This window comes from Lepisosteus oculatus, chromosome 25 (assembly GCF_040954835.1).
Source record: "Lepisosteus oculatus isolate fLepOcu1 chromosome 25, fLepOcu1.hap2, whole genome shotgun sequence".
NCBI lineage: Eukaryota > Metazoa > Chordata > Actinopteri > Semionotiformes > Lepisosteidae > Lepisosteus > Lepisosteus oculatus.
The window spans coordinates 11775815-11792439 of NC_090720.1; the positions used below are offsets into that span (position 1 = coordinate 11775815).

Consider the following 16625-nt stretch of genomic DNA (forward strand, 5'->3'; position numbering starts at 1 on the left):
CTTAGCAGAGGCACAATGACAGACAGCTTTAATTACCCAGCTGTGTTGCCTTAGAGGATAACTGGAATAGTGACAAATAAAGCTTCAGCTGTTCAGTCCAGTCATAACAATAATGAACAAGCTGGATAAAAAATAACCAGATAGCTTCGTAGTTGAGCTTTATCTAGCCAGGCTGAGGAGATAACTGCTGCTTGAAAATTAGCGCTGTCGCAATCTCCCTCACTTAAGATGAATGAGCAGAGCCAATTCTGAGAAATTGCTGATGTTGGGGAGGAGGGAGGGGACCTACTGTATAAAAGGTGAGTGCCGTGCTTTTTCAGCCAGTGGGCCTTCACAACAGGGAAGAAGATTAGAATCTGACCTCCACCCAAAGTTCTGTTCAATAACACCAATTAAATTTAATCCCATCCTGACAAAGCAAACGGAGAAACACACCTTTTCTGCTCTTGAGCCTTCTTCAGGTGCGGGGGACCCGATCAGGTTGGTAATAAGAAGATGTTGTGAATCTCTTTGTTGCAAACCGTGCTTTGTCTCTCTGGTTTTCCTGTCAGTGTGGGCAATCTGTTTGTTAAGGGAAAATATAATGGAAAACATTTGTTTTATGGAACATTGGTGATGAAATCTTTTAGTTTTGATCTGGAAGATATCGTAATGAAAAGAAAAGGCAGGATACACCCTGGACAGGACACCAGGTCATCGCAGGACACACACCCACTCACACCAGGGAGGGACATTTTTTCTAACTGCACCAGGAGAAAACTCACATAAATGCAAAAAGAACATTCAAACTCCCCACAGACAGCACTCAAGATCCAGAATTGAACCGAGGCCCCCAGTGCCACAAGGCAGCAATGCTAACCTCCTGAACCACAGCGTTGCCCACTAACCACATGCTGAAAAATAGTAAAGAGAAAGACATTGTTTTGGCTGTTGAGCTTTCTTCAGGTGTGACAAGTTTTTGCTGGTCATTTCAGAATATACGTGTTGATACATAAATGCATTGAAATATTGTTATACTGTATGTGTGTGATGCATCAGCTTTAGAGAGGTCTATAATGGCAGCCGACTTGCCACTAGAGGCAGCTAAAGGTTCTAACATGCCTGTAGATAGTCATAGTGTTGCTTACATTGTTAATAATTTGTTAATTGGTAAAGGGTGTAGAAACATATCTGTTTTCCCTGCAATGGAATGGTGTCCCATCCAGGGTGTATCCCACCTTGTGCCTGTTGCTTACAAGGAAAGTCTCTGGCTTCCTCGTGACCCTGTTCTGAATGAAGTATTTTGAAAATGGATGGATGCAGAAAGGTTTTGGTTTGCTCAAAAACAGGGTTTAGTGGTACTGTAGTTTGTTTTTTTGGTGAACAGCTTTTTGTGTTAGCTAGATTGTGTCCTGTAAGGTACTAGGATCAGGCTTGAAGGTTGTAAAGCTACTGTCCACCAATATCTGGAGCATGCAGTTGAATTTATTAGTTCTTCAATAAGCATGATTTCCTCAGTGTTTTATTCCAGGTCATGCAATGTGGAAGAGGTTTTCTTTCTATAAAAAGAAATATGACATGATGTAAAAACATGTAATGTTAGAAAATACCAGCACTCCCAGTACAGACTGTCTAATACAATAGATACAGTGCCTTTGAAAAGTATTTACCACCTTCCAATGTATACAAATCATTTATTATCATTTATGAATATTATTAATCAAAGATTGATTATTCAAACTGAACACTTAGAGGTGACAGAGGTTAAATTTCTAAAAACAAGTATTCACTTAATTGAGTCTCAACAAAGTTTGCGCAACACAGCACATGTGCCACATATCTTGAATTTACTTTTCTTCTTGCAACAATCAATATGAACTGCCCAGTGCATGCTGCATGGGATTTTAATTGAAAGCATCCCATCTGTAGTAGTCACTCTGGCAAATATACCCAGCAGCTATGTCACTGTGCAGCTCACAGCTGGCACCACTGAAGCTCAGCAGTGTGAGCCTGGCCAGTACCTGGGTGGGAGACTCCTGGGAAAGCTAAGGCTGCTGCTGGAAGAGGTGTTTGTGGGTCCAGTAGGGAGGTGGGGGTGTGTTTCTGTTCATTTGTTTTGCCTTCCCTGCACTGCACCTGCCTTTACCTCAATTCTGTCTTTTAAAATCTCATTTTGTCTATATTCCCTTAAATTTAGCTTTTAGTCATTTTCCCCTGCAAATGAAGCCTCATATCATCTAGTTACTCCCGCGATTGGTCTGTTTACCATAACAGTTGATATTGACAAAACCCATCTGGTGTGTGATGTCTTAAATTAAAACCTAGAATGCACTTTTATATATACTATATATATATTAGTCATAGATGTAACATTCATTATTATAGTTCAGGTGGGCAGCTGCGTCAGTATGCGTAAGCTGCAAAGGAACAAGTATGGGTTTATTCCATGCTGAAAAAAAGAAGAAAGAGAACACAACGTTTCGGCCGTGGAGCCTTCTTCAGGTGTCCTTCTTCAGGTGTCCACACCTGAAGAAGGCTCCAAGGCCGAAACGTTGTGTTCTCTTTCTTCTTTTTTTCAGCATGGAATAAACCTATTACTTATTCATTATTATAAGTTGGGGAGTGTTATAGGACAAATGCTCCTGCAAGGGGAAAATAAATAAAATTATTTTGGTTGGTGAATTCTGTTTTATAGAAAACAAACATTGAAGGCTCATGTACTTTTTCATATATTGTATTACTGTTAAAGTAATGTGTTCTTATAAGATGGGGAGATTTATAACTTCATGCAAGTGGATAAAACAAACATTTAAATAACTATTTTGGTTCTGGAATTTGGGTTTTTGCAGAAACACAATTTACCTAATCTTCAGCAAGAAACATCTTAAAACACCAACAGTGCCCCATCACCTTCACAGGACTTCAGCATCAGGCAATATGAGTGAGTATATTGAGAAATGATAATGATCTCACAGTTGGAGACTCAGGAGTCAACAACTCAACAATTGTTCATGAAACTGGACTCAAGTTGTAATGCAACCCCACAGACACACCAGCCCTCCAGGATGAGCATTGGTCACTGCTCCTTTGAAGATTCAATTATAATCCCTTCAATCAGATGCAAGTTTCCTGTAAGAAATAATGTGAAAATGAGGGGTGTGTTCCAACCTGAATTGGAATTTGACATTGTTACACGTTTTACTGCTATAGTATGACTATCTTTTCATGCTTTTAGGTTTTGTCCTTTCAGGTATGTGTTATGCCCAAATGTCTTTAACAGAAAAAAGACAGAAATGACAGAGGTAAGCTGAAGTTAAAGAAGTGAGGGCATGTGAAAGAAAATGGGCAATACAGCAGGAAGAGAAATTGTCCAAGTACAGATGTGTTTGTTTGAAGACAGTTTTAACACTTTTATACATAAATATAACAAACCTTTGGAATTTTTTAGTTATAGAATAAGAAGGAAAACACAATTCTAACACCCATGAACCGAATCTTGACTGAATGGTTGCAGTAATTATTCATTTAGCACTTTGTGTAACCTTAACATTTTACGTCCTGCTGCTAGAAGAGTAACACAGTTAAATTCAATTCAATTCACCGCACTTCCTCAAATGTTTCACCTCTTCACTTAGTTCACACTGCTAGCACATTTTCTTCTAGTGCTTAATCATAGTGAATTTGAGCTGATCACTTCTCTAAGTCTCCTACAGGTCTTCTTGTTATTTATTTTTGAGGGTCTAGAATGTAAACGGGTTGAGCTGCAAGTTCACTCCCATCACAGCAGCATCTCTATAGCTAGAAGGAATAGAGCAGGAGGATCTACTGCATTCTAGAGAAAAGCAGTGCCTCTGGGGTTTCTTTGGCACACTGGAATTGGGGTATGGAGAGGGCACACAGAATCTGGAGTATTTATTCTGAAGCATTTGTGATTCAGAGATAGACCGTCGCTTTTGTTAAAAACATGCTGCCTGAGCAGACCTAGATGTCTCTTCTTTTTCAATATGGCACCACATTCCCTTGTCCAGCATAAGTTTTATCTGTTGATGTACAGATCTGTTGTGTGTGAACATTTTATTAGGTGTGATGAATAGTAGTCTGAAACTTTTTTGAAAAGGCAGCAATGTTCAATATTTGATGTTTTCATAGGTGTCTTGCTGTTTGGTGTGGAAAGCTCAGGATTTGCCCAGATGGGATTACCCCCAGTTGACTACAATGACAGTTTTTATTACCATGCAAAACATGTTGGAAGTCTGAATGGCTTCTCTCACATCCTGTTCAGTCCGTCTGGTATAATGTATGCGGTCCGTAATGCAGACATCTATGCAGGCTCTCCTCCAGTGAATCCGGATGAAGACTGGCTGACCACTAAAGCAAAGTGTGTTGGCAAAGGAGAATGGGATCAGTTTCACTCCCTCTTCTTCCATCCAGAAGGCAGCCTCTATGCTGTGACAAAAAGTGGGGAATTTTACAAGGGTCCCCCTCCCGAGAATGAGTATGTGTCCTGGAGGTACAGGGTTGCTACTAAGATAGGAACTGGAGGATGGCTTTTCCCTTCTCTGTTCTTTGACCCTGAGGGTATCCTGTATGCTGTGACATCAGAAGGGAAGCTGGTTAAAGGAAAACCTCCAAGTCACATGAATCAAGACTGGCTCAGTAATGCCGGACTTGTTGGAACTGGAGGCTGGGGACAACTTACCCTTTTCATGGCCTTCTCTCCTGATGGCAATCTGTGGTGTGTCTCCAAGGATAAAGGGAAGATCTACTCTGCTCCACCACCAGAGTTTGCCACCGATAACTGGCTTGAAAGAGCCCAGAATCTTGGCATTGACTACAATCGCTACCAGATACTTGCCTTCACGCAAGATAAAACCATTAGCAAAGTTTTAAGCTTAGATTTTGAGGTCAACATTGCCAAGATCCTTTCCAATGTCCCTCTGACCGTTGGGCAACATGACTGTGACAACACTGCGGGCACTGTTCCCTACACTGCTACTTTCCAGTGAGTATTTCACATTCAGTCTGAGATGACTAATATGTATTAATATGCACATTATCTAATCTATCAAGATTTTTCAAAATTAAGTAATTAAAATTATGTCTAAAAGTAACTTTCAGATAATTGTTCTTAAAGATTTTCTCTGCCATTTCTCTTCTACCCAAGGGCTGATATTGTCTTTGGATGTCTAAATTAGATTGAAATTCAAAGGACATCCCTCACAAGCCTAGCTCTTAAATTTTCATTCTCTTCCTCCCAATTTCCTTCAAATCCAGAGCTGGTATTCCTCCATCTCATCCCTGTTCTTAAACATTCAAGCATAGTTCCTGGATTCTACCCTTGATATAATGTTTAATGTCTTTTACTAGTAATATTGTACATCTTGATCTGAAAGAATGGCCAAGGAAACAGGATGGCATGGTGATGCAGTGGTAAGAATGAGTGTCAGTGCCCTGGGTTCAATTCCAGACCTGTGTGTAGCTTGTGAGTTGAGTCTGATTGTGTCTGAGTGTGCCCAGTGATGGATTGGAATCCCATCCAGGGCATATTGTGTGTTGGGATAGGCTCTGGCTCCCCTGAGATGGGTGGATATTTTATTTACCAAAGGAAACTATTGTATTTTCAACTGGCTAGGTTTTCTGAGACTCTTACTCTGGAAAGCTCCTTTTCCCATGAGCATGGATTTACTGTGGCAGTTGGGGCATCGACAACCTTCAAGGCTGGAATCCCAATGATCGCGGAGAATGAAACTACAGTCACCCTGGATGTCAGTACAAGTCATACCTGGAGGTTTACAGAGACGGAGAGAAAACAGGTAAGTTATCAGTACTGGATACAACTATGTAATGTATTGTAAATGCTCTCATTAGGTAAACACCACAATTAAGATAGAAAACCTGGATTACTGAGAGAATCAAGACTTATGAGTTTTGTTTAAAGACTTTTAATGAACTTATTTATTTTTCACTATACCAAAGTTTCCTGAAATTCTTACATAATTGAAAAAAGACTGTTTGGAATTAAATTTTTAAAATGGAGCTGTGATTTTAGGGGTTTTTGCACTTCTAAAGTGCAAAAGTGTCATTTATATATAGCACATAGAGATTGTAGATCCCGTTCCTCTATATAATTTGGCTCTTGATACAGTGATGAGGTGAACATAGACAGTTTCGTGTCAACAACTGAATGGCATGAATAAGGAGTTCGGAAGCTGCCCAGTTATGTGGTTTCAGGAAATGGCTGGATGAGATTTGGGATCAAGTAGCTACTAACAAAAAAAAGGCTGAAAGACCTCTTGTCATTTGTAGCCTTGCTTAAGTTCACATGTTTGAATAGATCCTTCTTATATGTAGATATGGACAAATATTGTTAATAATCATTAGGATTGTTTAAAAGCTGTGGTTACTACACTTACTATGTTACAGCTCGTTATTTATCCAAACTTCATGTTCTTTTAGGTATTCCAGCAGTATTTTCTGCAGTTCAGTTCTGCATTAAAATATATGCCTTAGATACTCCTATTTCTTATGACTTTTTTACAGAATTTAAAATGTTGAGACATTTCATAGGTCTGTCTCTGTGTCCAAGAAACATAAAGGTCTGTATATAATGAATTCAGATATGAAGCAGAGACAGATTGGGGATAGACAAAACATTTTCAGCCCTGCGCCTGAACCTTTGATATTAGCTTTGGTCCTAACAAATGTAATTTTTGTTTTGTAAAAAGTACCTCCAGTTCTCAGCTCTCAGTGCATTTACCCATCATGTTCCCCTCTCTGCAACTCCCAGTCATTTGTGTGTCAGGGTACTTCTACGCCTTTTTCCTCTGTTTACTCTCTGCACTCTTTTCCCATGATAGTATCTTCTATACATTATATTCTATACATTATGTATTTATGTAAATTAATAGCATCTCATCTACAGCTGGTAGAATACCATCAAATGGTGTTAACCTCTCTTAAGTGTGCCTTATACCTGTATCCCCTGCCTTTTCCATGTCTAAATTACATATAAAGCTTAGTCCTCCGACAGCCCATGTAAACAGCTGAGTTAAATATTCAGTTGATTCACCTGATAGTATCCATCACTTATCTTCACCATACTAATCCACCAACAAATCTTGAACGTTCCTCTTTCTCCACAATGGACTCTACATACAGATGTAGCCATTCAAAATGAGCGGTACAGACACGTACCGCAGGTAATTGGCTGCGGTATCGCGTATCATGACGCAATATGACGCGGTGCGTGATTGGTTGACCGACAGGGGCACTCGTGGTCCGTTTGTCTGTCGTAGAAAGACTTACTGTAAACGTCTTTACTGTGCCCGTTGTAGATATTGAATTTTACCACTGAAGGGAAATCTTAGTAACTGAGCATAAAAAGAATAGGAGCATACTGTAACGCGTGTGAAGGCCATAAACGATATTAATTTTGGAACATAAACATACAGTATATAGCTGGTCTTGGTACTTTAAAGAAAAAAATACACACCAGTATTCCATTTCTCCCTAAACATTTTAAGCTTCGAAGTCTTTAACTAACGTGATACCGGAGTCAACAAGCATACTTTTAGAATTTGATTAAAAGGGAATATAATATGGAATCGCGTATCTAAAGAATTTAATAACGGTATGATTATATTTGTGTACTGCGACAGGGCTGTGTAGGGCTGTTTCGCCAACCTGTTCATGCGAGCTGTCTTGTAGCGTACTGGTCTAGATGCGTGACTACCAACTAGCAGGTTGTGTGTTCAACTCCAGCTGGTGCTGGACTTTTCTTTTAACAAACATTTCTTCGAAAAAATAGAATAGCGATATTATGGACAATCAATTGACTTTTAGATTTCAAAATATCGCAACATGATCGATATTTGCGATATTTTGAACATATCTTCCCTTCTGACAGCGGTTCCTGCTTCTATTGTGTGTGTGTGTGCAACAGAGTAAATTTTTATAGAGAAATGGAGGCTGGACAGTATGCGTTACAATATAAACATTTATATTGATTTAAATCGTGTTCTGATTTAAATCGCAAACGCGTGTTTAATTATGTGTTTTTAATCATAATCAGGCTAATGCATTTCTACATTTTCTGTATGAACCAGCTTAGAGGTTCATACAGAAAGACAGCTTGTGTTTAAATTGAGTGTAAGGTAATTTATGCTTCTACTGTAAAGTCATGGTCAGCATTTATTATTGTACTGTGCTGTAAACTTTTTTTGTGCCTATTCACATTATTTTATAGCATTTTTATTGCGTTATTAAATCCGGTGGCGCTGTGTGTTAGTTTCCTGACTCCCATGTCAGATGGTCAGTGATTGAATCTCATGGAACTATGACTTTATTTTTTAACAAACATTTCTTTGAAAAAATGAAACGTTTCCCTTGGTCAGAGATTAAATGAAACCTCACTCGCACCAAACAAATTTATATTTCTAAATATCACGACATGATCGAATTTAAGTCTTTTTAATAACAATGAATAGTCACCTATGCGTTACAAAATATACATTTATATTGATTTGAATCGCGTTTTGATTTAAATCGTAAACGCGTGTTTAAATATATGTGTTTAAAGGCGATATACTGTATAAAAGCGCTGATTCCTATGGAGTGTGTCCCGCCGGGGATTCAAAAAAATTATTTTAAATAGGCTGATAAAGCTTAGACTACTGTAACTGTATTCTAGCCTGTATTACAACAGAACATTGAACAATGCAAGGTAAATTGCAAAAATGCACTTGGAATCTGTCCAAGCCCTCCTACAAAAATAATTTAAACTGCGACACTGATCATTCATCTCTAAACTTTATTTTATATAGCGTTTTAAGCGAATATGTAATAAGATTGCTCATAAACCTAATCGCTTTTTCTACATAAACACAGCGTGATTGCTCTCTGAAAATGCTTTTCCTTTATTTTTACAGTAGGCTCAGATTTCAACTATAGATCGTATTATTATAAACTTTCTTGGAAAAATTTATTTTATGTAAACCATGTTTGCTATTAATTCATTTAGGGCTTAAATACGTTCATTGTCTTCTAATCGAGTCGAGTTGACATTGGAAGCCTGCCACACCCGGACTGTTAAACCAACGCATTAGCACGTCAAAGCCCATTGAGGGTATTGAGCCAGTATTGGCTTTAGTATTCCCCCCCCTCTCCCCTCAATTCAATTCAATTCAAGGTGTTTTATTTGCATGACAGATGGGTACAAGCAGTGTTGGGTATGTATTTTGTAACGCTTACGGCAGACAAGCACTGTGTAAGAGCCAGTGCACCAGAGCAGCGCACCGAGGGAGCGTCTGCATTTATAACTTAGTTTTTAAAATTAGTCAAGCAATATGAAGCATCTCCTTTTACTTTTAAGTCCCTTAAATACACTGAGCACAGCTTTCTCACCACTTAAGATTGCCTTTGATACCATCCTTATACAAAGCAGAAGGGAGATCTTAGTGCCTGAGCATAAAAAGAATAGGAGCATACTGCAACGCGTGTGAAGTCCATAAACGATATTAATTTTGGAACATAAACATACAGTATATGGCTGGTCTCGGTACTTTAAAGAAAACATACACACCAGTATTCCATTTCTCCCTAAACATTTTAAGCATCGAAGTCTTTAACTAACGCGATACCGGAGTCAACAAGCATACTTTTAGAATTTGATTAAAAGGGAATATAATATGGAATCGCGTATTTCAAGAAATTAATAACGATATAATTATATTCATGTTGCAAAAGAACTGCAACGGACATAAAAACTCCCTTGCTTTTAACAGAGCGTTCCATAATTTCTAACTACGAAAATGCCAGGTGAAAGGATTTGTAAACATATTTTGTTAAAGCATGTCAGTTTTCTCCGCAACACATAAAATACATTTTTCCAAGAAAGTTTAGCCTTTGTCACTAATGAAACCACTAAATAAAGACATAAATATAGAAATCTTAAGATTTGTTTTATTTAATGTTGGTAGCAGGATGAACTGTCAGAGTGTATATTTTGTCGCAGAGTTGCTGCAAGATGTTAACAGTGAAAAAGGTATTTAGAAATGAGTTATTTCAAGATGAAAATTTTCAGAATAATTGCAAATCTAGCAGGATAGAGAAAGCACAGAAAACTGGCAGTTAGATTGATCAGATTAGTATGAAAAGTCATTTAGCAAAGGGAATGAGAAGAGTGACAAACTAGTATACTTTAGATCTTTTTTTCTGAACCAGGGAAAATCTGATCATGTTTCCCTATAACAATAATAAAAAACTTTATTTGATATATCACCATTAAAGGTGGCATCTCAAAGCAATACAGTAGATGTAAAAACAGATAAAAGGACCACAGATTACAAAGTAAATGCATATAAAAAAGACAAGCAGTTAGAGGTGCTACCAAAATTAGAAAATGAAGCAGATACAGACACTAAGTCTTCTGAAAAGAAAGGTTCTGAGGTTAGATTTAAACTGGCCCTGGTGTGTGTGTGTTTGTGTCTGTCTGTCCTGTGATGGACTGGCGCTATGTCCAGGGTGTATTCTGCCTGTATTCTGTGTGTCCGTCGCTTACTGGGATAGGCTCCAAATCCTCTGTACTGGATAAAGAGATTAGAAATGGATGGAAGTAAAGGCACTGTGTGGATGGAACTATACACAGTGTTAGAAACCCACTATGAAATGGCAGCATCTCACAGAGAATAAAATATTTTATAGTGCTGGCTTAAGGAAACAGCCTTTCCACCTCTTCTTGCACACCAGTATCCATACCTAGTTATTTAAACAAATTGCCTCTAATTATAAACATCTTAATATGCTGGCTCTGTGGATCCGCATCAGCTATGTTTGCCCATTCCTTCAATTCATGTGCATCCAACACACAGTTCAACGCTAGCAACTACACAAAATCTAAAATATGAGCTCTACTTGCCACTTACAATACCAACAGTACCAGTTAACTTTAGTAGTGACATTTTCATGGATCTTTTTAACAATAAAATTTACAACATCAGACTTCAGACACAATTAAACATGCCTCAAAAAAGTCTGGTATAAACATTTTCAGCATGGAATAAACCTTTACTTTAATTGTATAAACCTTAAATGGATTCATATTCTCAATAAGATTTGGTGCTCAGTAACATGACTTAGAAAATGACAGAAGACATACGTATCATGCTTATCCTTCTATTTTTCATAATCGTAAACTCCTTAAGGCAGTTACATTTTCTCTGTTCTGACCTGGAGTTACAGAGAAATTTAAATTCTAATAAGAGATTTGTAATGAGGAAAGTCATACCAATCACTCATACCAGGATTTGCAATTACAATACAAATACTTTCTTTCTGTATGTGTTTATTTTGCAGTTTGAGTCTACGGCATTCCTTTGGGGGTCTATACTCCAAGGCATGACTTTTTTTATGGGAACATGACATTTTTTTAAAGTCTTTTAATGCAAGCTTCATATAAACCCTTAGCAGTGGTTACTGTCTGGAGCAGGTACTTGAATGGCACAGATTCATTGAAATGATTCAATTTCTTTTGAAAATATTTGGGATAATACATATTCCAGAAATCACAGCCGTTGAATTATCCAGAAATTAATTTCTCTCAGGGTGTATTTAACCCCTCATGGATGGCATTGTATGAAATGAGTTTGTAGTTCCCCATTTGCCTTTATTATGAGATGCTGTGGACACTATTTTATACATTTTAGGAGTGTCCATAGGAAGGTATGTTCTAGAAAGAGTGAACTTCTGTTTTGCCATTATTTTTAATAGGGACGTTACATGTTTACACTTGGTGCTCCTACTAGAGGAGAGGATATGATTAATCTAGGCTTATCACAGAAACTGAAACACATCTCGTTGGTGAGTCTACTGTGGGTAAAATGTTACTGGTACCGCATGTTGTAAAGCTCGGTATTTTCTCTCTTGGCCTGACTTTTTTTAATGTCTGAGTGTTAGAATCCATGTTGTTGCTGGTATTCTTCATTGCACAATATGCTCTAAGTTAGCAAATGAAACATGAACACTTATTGAAATAAATCAAGAATACGATTAACATGAATGTATAAACATCCAAACTATACTTTATCACATTTAATTATTGGGTTAGCTTTTTATTGAGCCAAAATGTTATAAATGTGTGAACGTCTGTAAAATGGAAATATTTATATTTTTCTCTTTTCTATTAGTACTTATGTGTTTGAGTCTGGAGAATATAGTAAACTCTAAACATTAAGGGAATGCATGGAATCGAAAAATATAAATTGCATAGTACACAAGACTTAACTGGTTTTATTCTAGGAAAGCAGACAAGACTGAGTCATGGGACTCAGAGGATCCAAGGCTAGACTGAGTATAATACTGTAAATTACAGAAATGTTAAAAGTAAACAAAATAAAGTAACTAAAATGTGGTCTGAAATCACCCCTTTAGACACCCCTTTTACTTCAGTGGTGTCAGATATGAAAGGAAATAGTCTCCCGTTCTGTCTGCTGTGTGTTGCAGCAGAGGGTCTCCCTGCAGCTGAAAGGGGCAGAGTAACTTGCATGCCCTCTAGTACAGTTTACACATGCACGACTTTAAAAGCTAGCAAGACAGGTTTCGATTCACATTAGCTGGCGAGCCTTGATAAAAAAACGAATGATAATGTAACATGCCACTGTTCATGAACAAAGTTATACTGAGATTTCCTAAGATACGCGATTAAAAAATAAATAAATAAAAATTTGAATCTCCTGCGGAACACATTCCATAAGAATCAGCTGTTTTACAGTATATATCGCCTTTAAAGGTGGCTTCTCAAAACGCTTTACGGGATAAAAACAACCAGAACAGCAGCAACAACAATATTGTATTTTGTTGCACTTTGAAAACCAAGTAATAACTTAACTATACAGTACGTGCAAACGTTTCGTATGTTGCTGTCGTGAATGCCTGCGTACCCATAAGTATCTTATTTGCCTTGAGTCTGTCTACAGTATCTCTGTCCCACTACCCCCCTCTCTCCCTCAATTCAATTCAATTCAAGGTGTTTTATTTGCATGACAGATGGGTACAATTCTTGTTGGGAATGTATACTTTGATATTTACACCCGGCGCGGCACCGAGGGAGCGTCTGCATTTATAACTTGGTTTTTAAAATTAGTCAAGCAATATGAAGCATCTCCTTTTACTTTTAAGTCCCTTAAATACATTGAGCACAGCTTTCTCACCATCCTTACACAAAGCAGAAACTGTCCGATGACTCACAGTACAAGTGGAAAGATTACAGATTTTAATCGTCTTTAATTTTGTCTTTAATTTTGCCTGTGGAATGTATCTTATTAAGCTCTAAATTGCATTTTGAGCGCGGTTTTTGACTTTTTTTTAATTGCATTTTGGGCGCGGACAGCACATACAAGGGTTAATGAACTGCGCCAAGAAATTTAAAATAGTATTCTTTAGGTGTGAGGGTAGGAGTGGACCGCAGCAGGCATAATCAGCAAACCAGGAAAACAAAGAACAGGACAGGTGAGATGTGTATCCAGAAAGCGAGTGATCAGAAAAAGGAAATGGAAAACGCAGAAAAAGGAAACGCTTTACAGGATAAAAACAATAACAACAGTAGTGGCTGGGCAAACAATTTTTTTTATCGAAATACAAATTGAGATACTGTACTGTATAATGATGTGCATGAACAAAGGTATACTGCAATTTCCCTTAGATACGCGATTAATGCTTCGTAGGAGGAGGCGGTCTTTTCCTCTTGTCTAACAGTCTGTCCACAAACAAAACATTCCTGTTAGACAAGAGGAATTGAAAAAAAAAACAATTTTGTCAATGAAAACCGGTGTGTGTCTCTCTCTCTGCTGGATGTCCCTCTCACAAACTGCTGAATGAATAAAATAATTTTATTGAAAACGCGTTTGCGATTGTCTGGTATTTAATTTGGTCCCTTTTAACTGTTTTTCGATCTACTGTATTGCTTTGAGATGCCACTTTTAAAGGCGATATGTAAAATAAAGTTTTTTTATTATTGTTATAGAGAAACATGATCAGATTTGTCCTGGTTCAGAAAAAAAGATCTAAAGTGCTACACATAACTTTCTTAATTCGATGTATTTAAAGCAGTGAACTACTGTAGGTGTAACATAACATTCAGAAATACAATCGCGTATTTGACAAATAAAAACGATTATATTCTAATCCTTCCACGTTTGATCCCAAAATCCCAAGAAATATAAATCTTGACGGGTAGAAAGCTATGCTGAAAGTTTATTAAGATACTTAGAAGACAAAGATACTGTATCAATTTATGTTGCATTAGCCTGATTATGATTAAGAAACATATAATTAAACACGCGTTTGCGATTTAAATCAGAACACGATTTAAATCAATATAAATGTTTATATTGTAACGCATACTGTCCAGCCTCCATTTCTCTATAAAAATTTACTCTGTTGCACACACACACACAATAGAAGCAGGAACCGCTGTCAGAAGGGAAGATATGTTCAAAATATCGCAAATATCGATCATGTTGCGATATTTTGAAATCTAAAAGTCAATTGATTGTCCATAATATCGCTATTCTATTTTTTCGAAGAAATGTTTGTTAAAAGAAAAGTCCAGCACCAGCTGGATTCAAACACACAACCTGCCAGTTGGTAGTCATGCACCTAGACCAGTAGGCTACAAGACAGCTCGCATGAATAGCCCTACACAGCCCTGTCGCAGTACACGGATATAATCATACCATTATTAAATTCTTTAGATACGCGATTCCATATTATATTAGCAGAAAAGCTTAAAACTACCACTTTTTCACACGCTATTTCACATGCTAGTTAAATACTTCGATGCTTAAAATCATTAGGGAGAAATGGAATACCGGTGTGTATTTTTCCTTTAAAGTACCGATTCCTGGAATTTGACTGGCTGACACCCCTCTGAAGTGGTTCCATAAAATCTGGTATACGGAAAAGAAAGCATTGATAAATACAAATGTCTTTTAATACACTCTTTGCTGTGCTCTTGAGGATCCTTGTGATATTTTAAGCTCTAGTTGAATGATAAGTGTCGCATTTTAAATCATTTTCGTAGTTAGAAATTATGAAACGCCCTGTTAAAAGCAAGGAAGTTTTTATGCCCGTTGAAGTAAAACAAAATGCCTGACAAAGTATGGCTTGGACAGATTCCAAGTGCTTGTACAAATGTGCTAAAGAAATTATACTTTGAGTATACAGCTTGTCCAAAGTCATCCATTATTAATACTATTAGTAATATCTTCAGTAAAGGCTTTGATGCATAAATATTTCTGATAAAGGTAGGTTGTGTTCTTTTGTCCAACTGAGCAATCTTGCTTTCATAAAATATACCAACATTTTAATGACTGATGATTAACATGCTGTAATACACAGTTCAAAATTAAAGGCTCAAATGCTGTACATGAGAGGTTAAGCTCCCCCTGGCGGTTTAACAAGGCGACGCCGGATAGTTAACCACGTGACACACGTGAACTGCGTGATACTGCGACACGCCCACCGGGGTATGCCGCGAAATACCTCACCCATTTTGAATGGCTGCATCTGTAGATCACTGCTGCTGATAACATGTTAAAATTGTTTTTCCCCAATGTCTTGGTAATTCAATTTCCAAAATAGCAATATGTTTTGCTGTTTTGTCTCTGAAGGTTGTAGAATCATCTACCTTGACCGCCACGGTGCCCCCTGGGAAGGCAGTGAGATTCAAGGCTGTTGTTCAGAAGGGAACCCTGGATGTTCCTTATACAGCGAAGGTGATCACAGTCTTTGGATATGAAACCACTATTACTGGAAGATGGATTGGAGCTTCAGTCTCCAAAGTGGGAATAAAGGAAGAAATCCTTGACCTCTCAAAGTAGCTCAGGCCGAGACCTGTATGAAGAGTATTTTTCAGAATACATTATAGGTAATTGCTAAAAATGATGCAATTAATGCTTTGGGCTTTTCATACTCTGCTCTTTTGCAGCATACCATTTATCTGAAATATATATTCAAAAGTATTTTTTTGAGTATCTTGTGGTAGAAATCTCTTTTAATGAAATGCTGAATTTTCACAATTTTGAAGTATGACGTATTGAATTCTTTCTTTTGGATGCTTAATCTGACTCTGATATACTGTATATTGTATTTCAGCAGCATCAATAAAATATTTGGCTGGTTAGTTATCGCATCTTTGTATTTAATTTTGATTTCTCAGCACAACATAAGAGGTGGCTTTGCCACAGCTAAAGGAAATCTTGATCCATAGGGCACACGTTCTGAGGTTTAGAGAGAAATGGATTTTCAGCTGGCATATGAATGAACAAACAAAACATGTAAAATAGTTCCCTTTCCAGTATTCCTCTCAACAGCACAGACCTTGTCCAGAAACAAATAGACTGAGTCTAGGATAACCAATCAAGGACAAAAACCCTGATGTGATCATTGTCCAGGGTTTGATTCTGGAATGGGGCTCCTTTGAGTTTGCATGATCACCCCATGTCCATGTGTGTTTTCTCTGGGTGCTCAGTTTTCCTCCTAGCTAACCAAAACATTCTGCCTGGAGTGGTGTTTTGAATGTGTTACTGTCTGTGTGCGTGTTTGTAACGATCAGTTATTTCCGGGCCCTATGCGGACAACACGATCTGGAA

General features: G+C 37.6%; 1 protein-coding gene across 1 annotated transcript; it reads left to right on the forward strand.

The window, feature by feature from the left end:
• The first annotated feature begins 313 nt into the window (after positions 1–313).
• Positions 314–16158, forward strand: LOC107075512 (tachylectin-2-like). Its single transcript, XM_015336864.2, has 5 exons — positions 314–480; positions 2829–2920; positions 4129–4981; positions 5612–5792; positions 15645–16158. Exons 2-5 carry the CDS (start codon positions 2917–2919, stop codon positions 15852–15854), a joined length of 1248 nt encoding a protein of 415 aa, XP_015192350.1. The 5' UTR covers positions 314–480; positions 2829–2916; the 3' UTR covers positions 15855–16158.
• The last annotated feature ends 467 nt before the right edge of the window (positions 16159–16625 follow it).

Coding starts and splice junctions, on each gene's coding strand:
- LOC107075512 (XM_015336864.2), top strand. Junction 4,982..5,611: donor CCCTACACTGCTACTTTCCA/GTGAGTATTTCA, acceptor TCAACTGGCTAG/GTTTTCTGAGACTCTTACTC. Junction 5,793..15,644: donor CAGAGACGGAGAGAAAACAG/GTAAGTTATCAG, acceptor TTGTCTCTGAAG/GTTGTAGAATCATCTACCTT.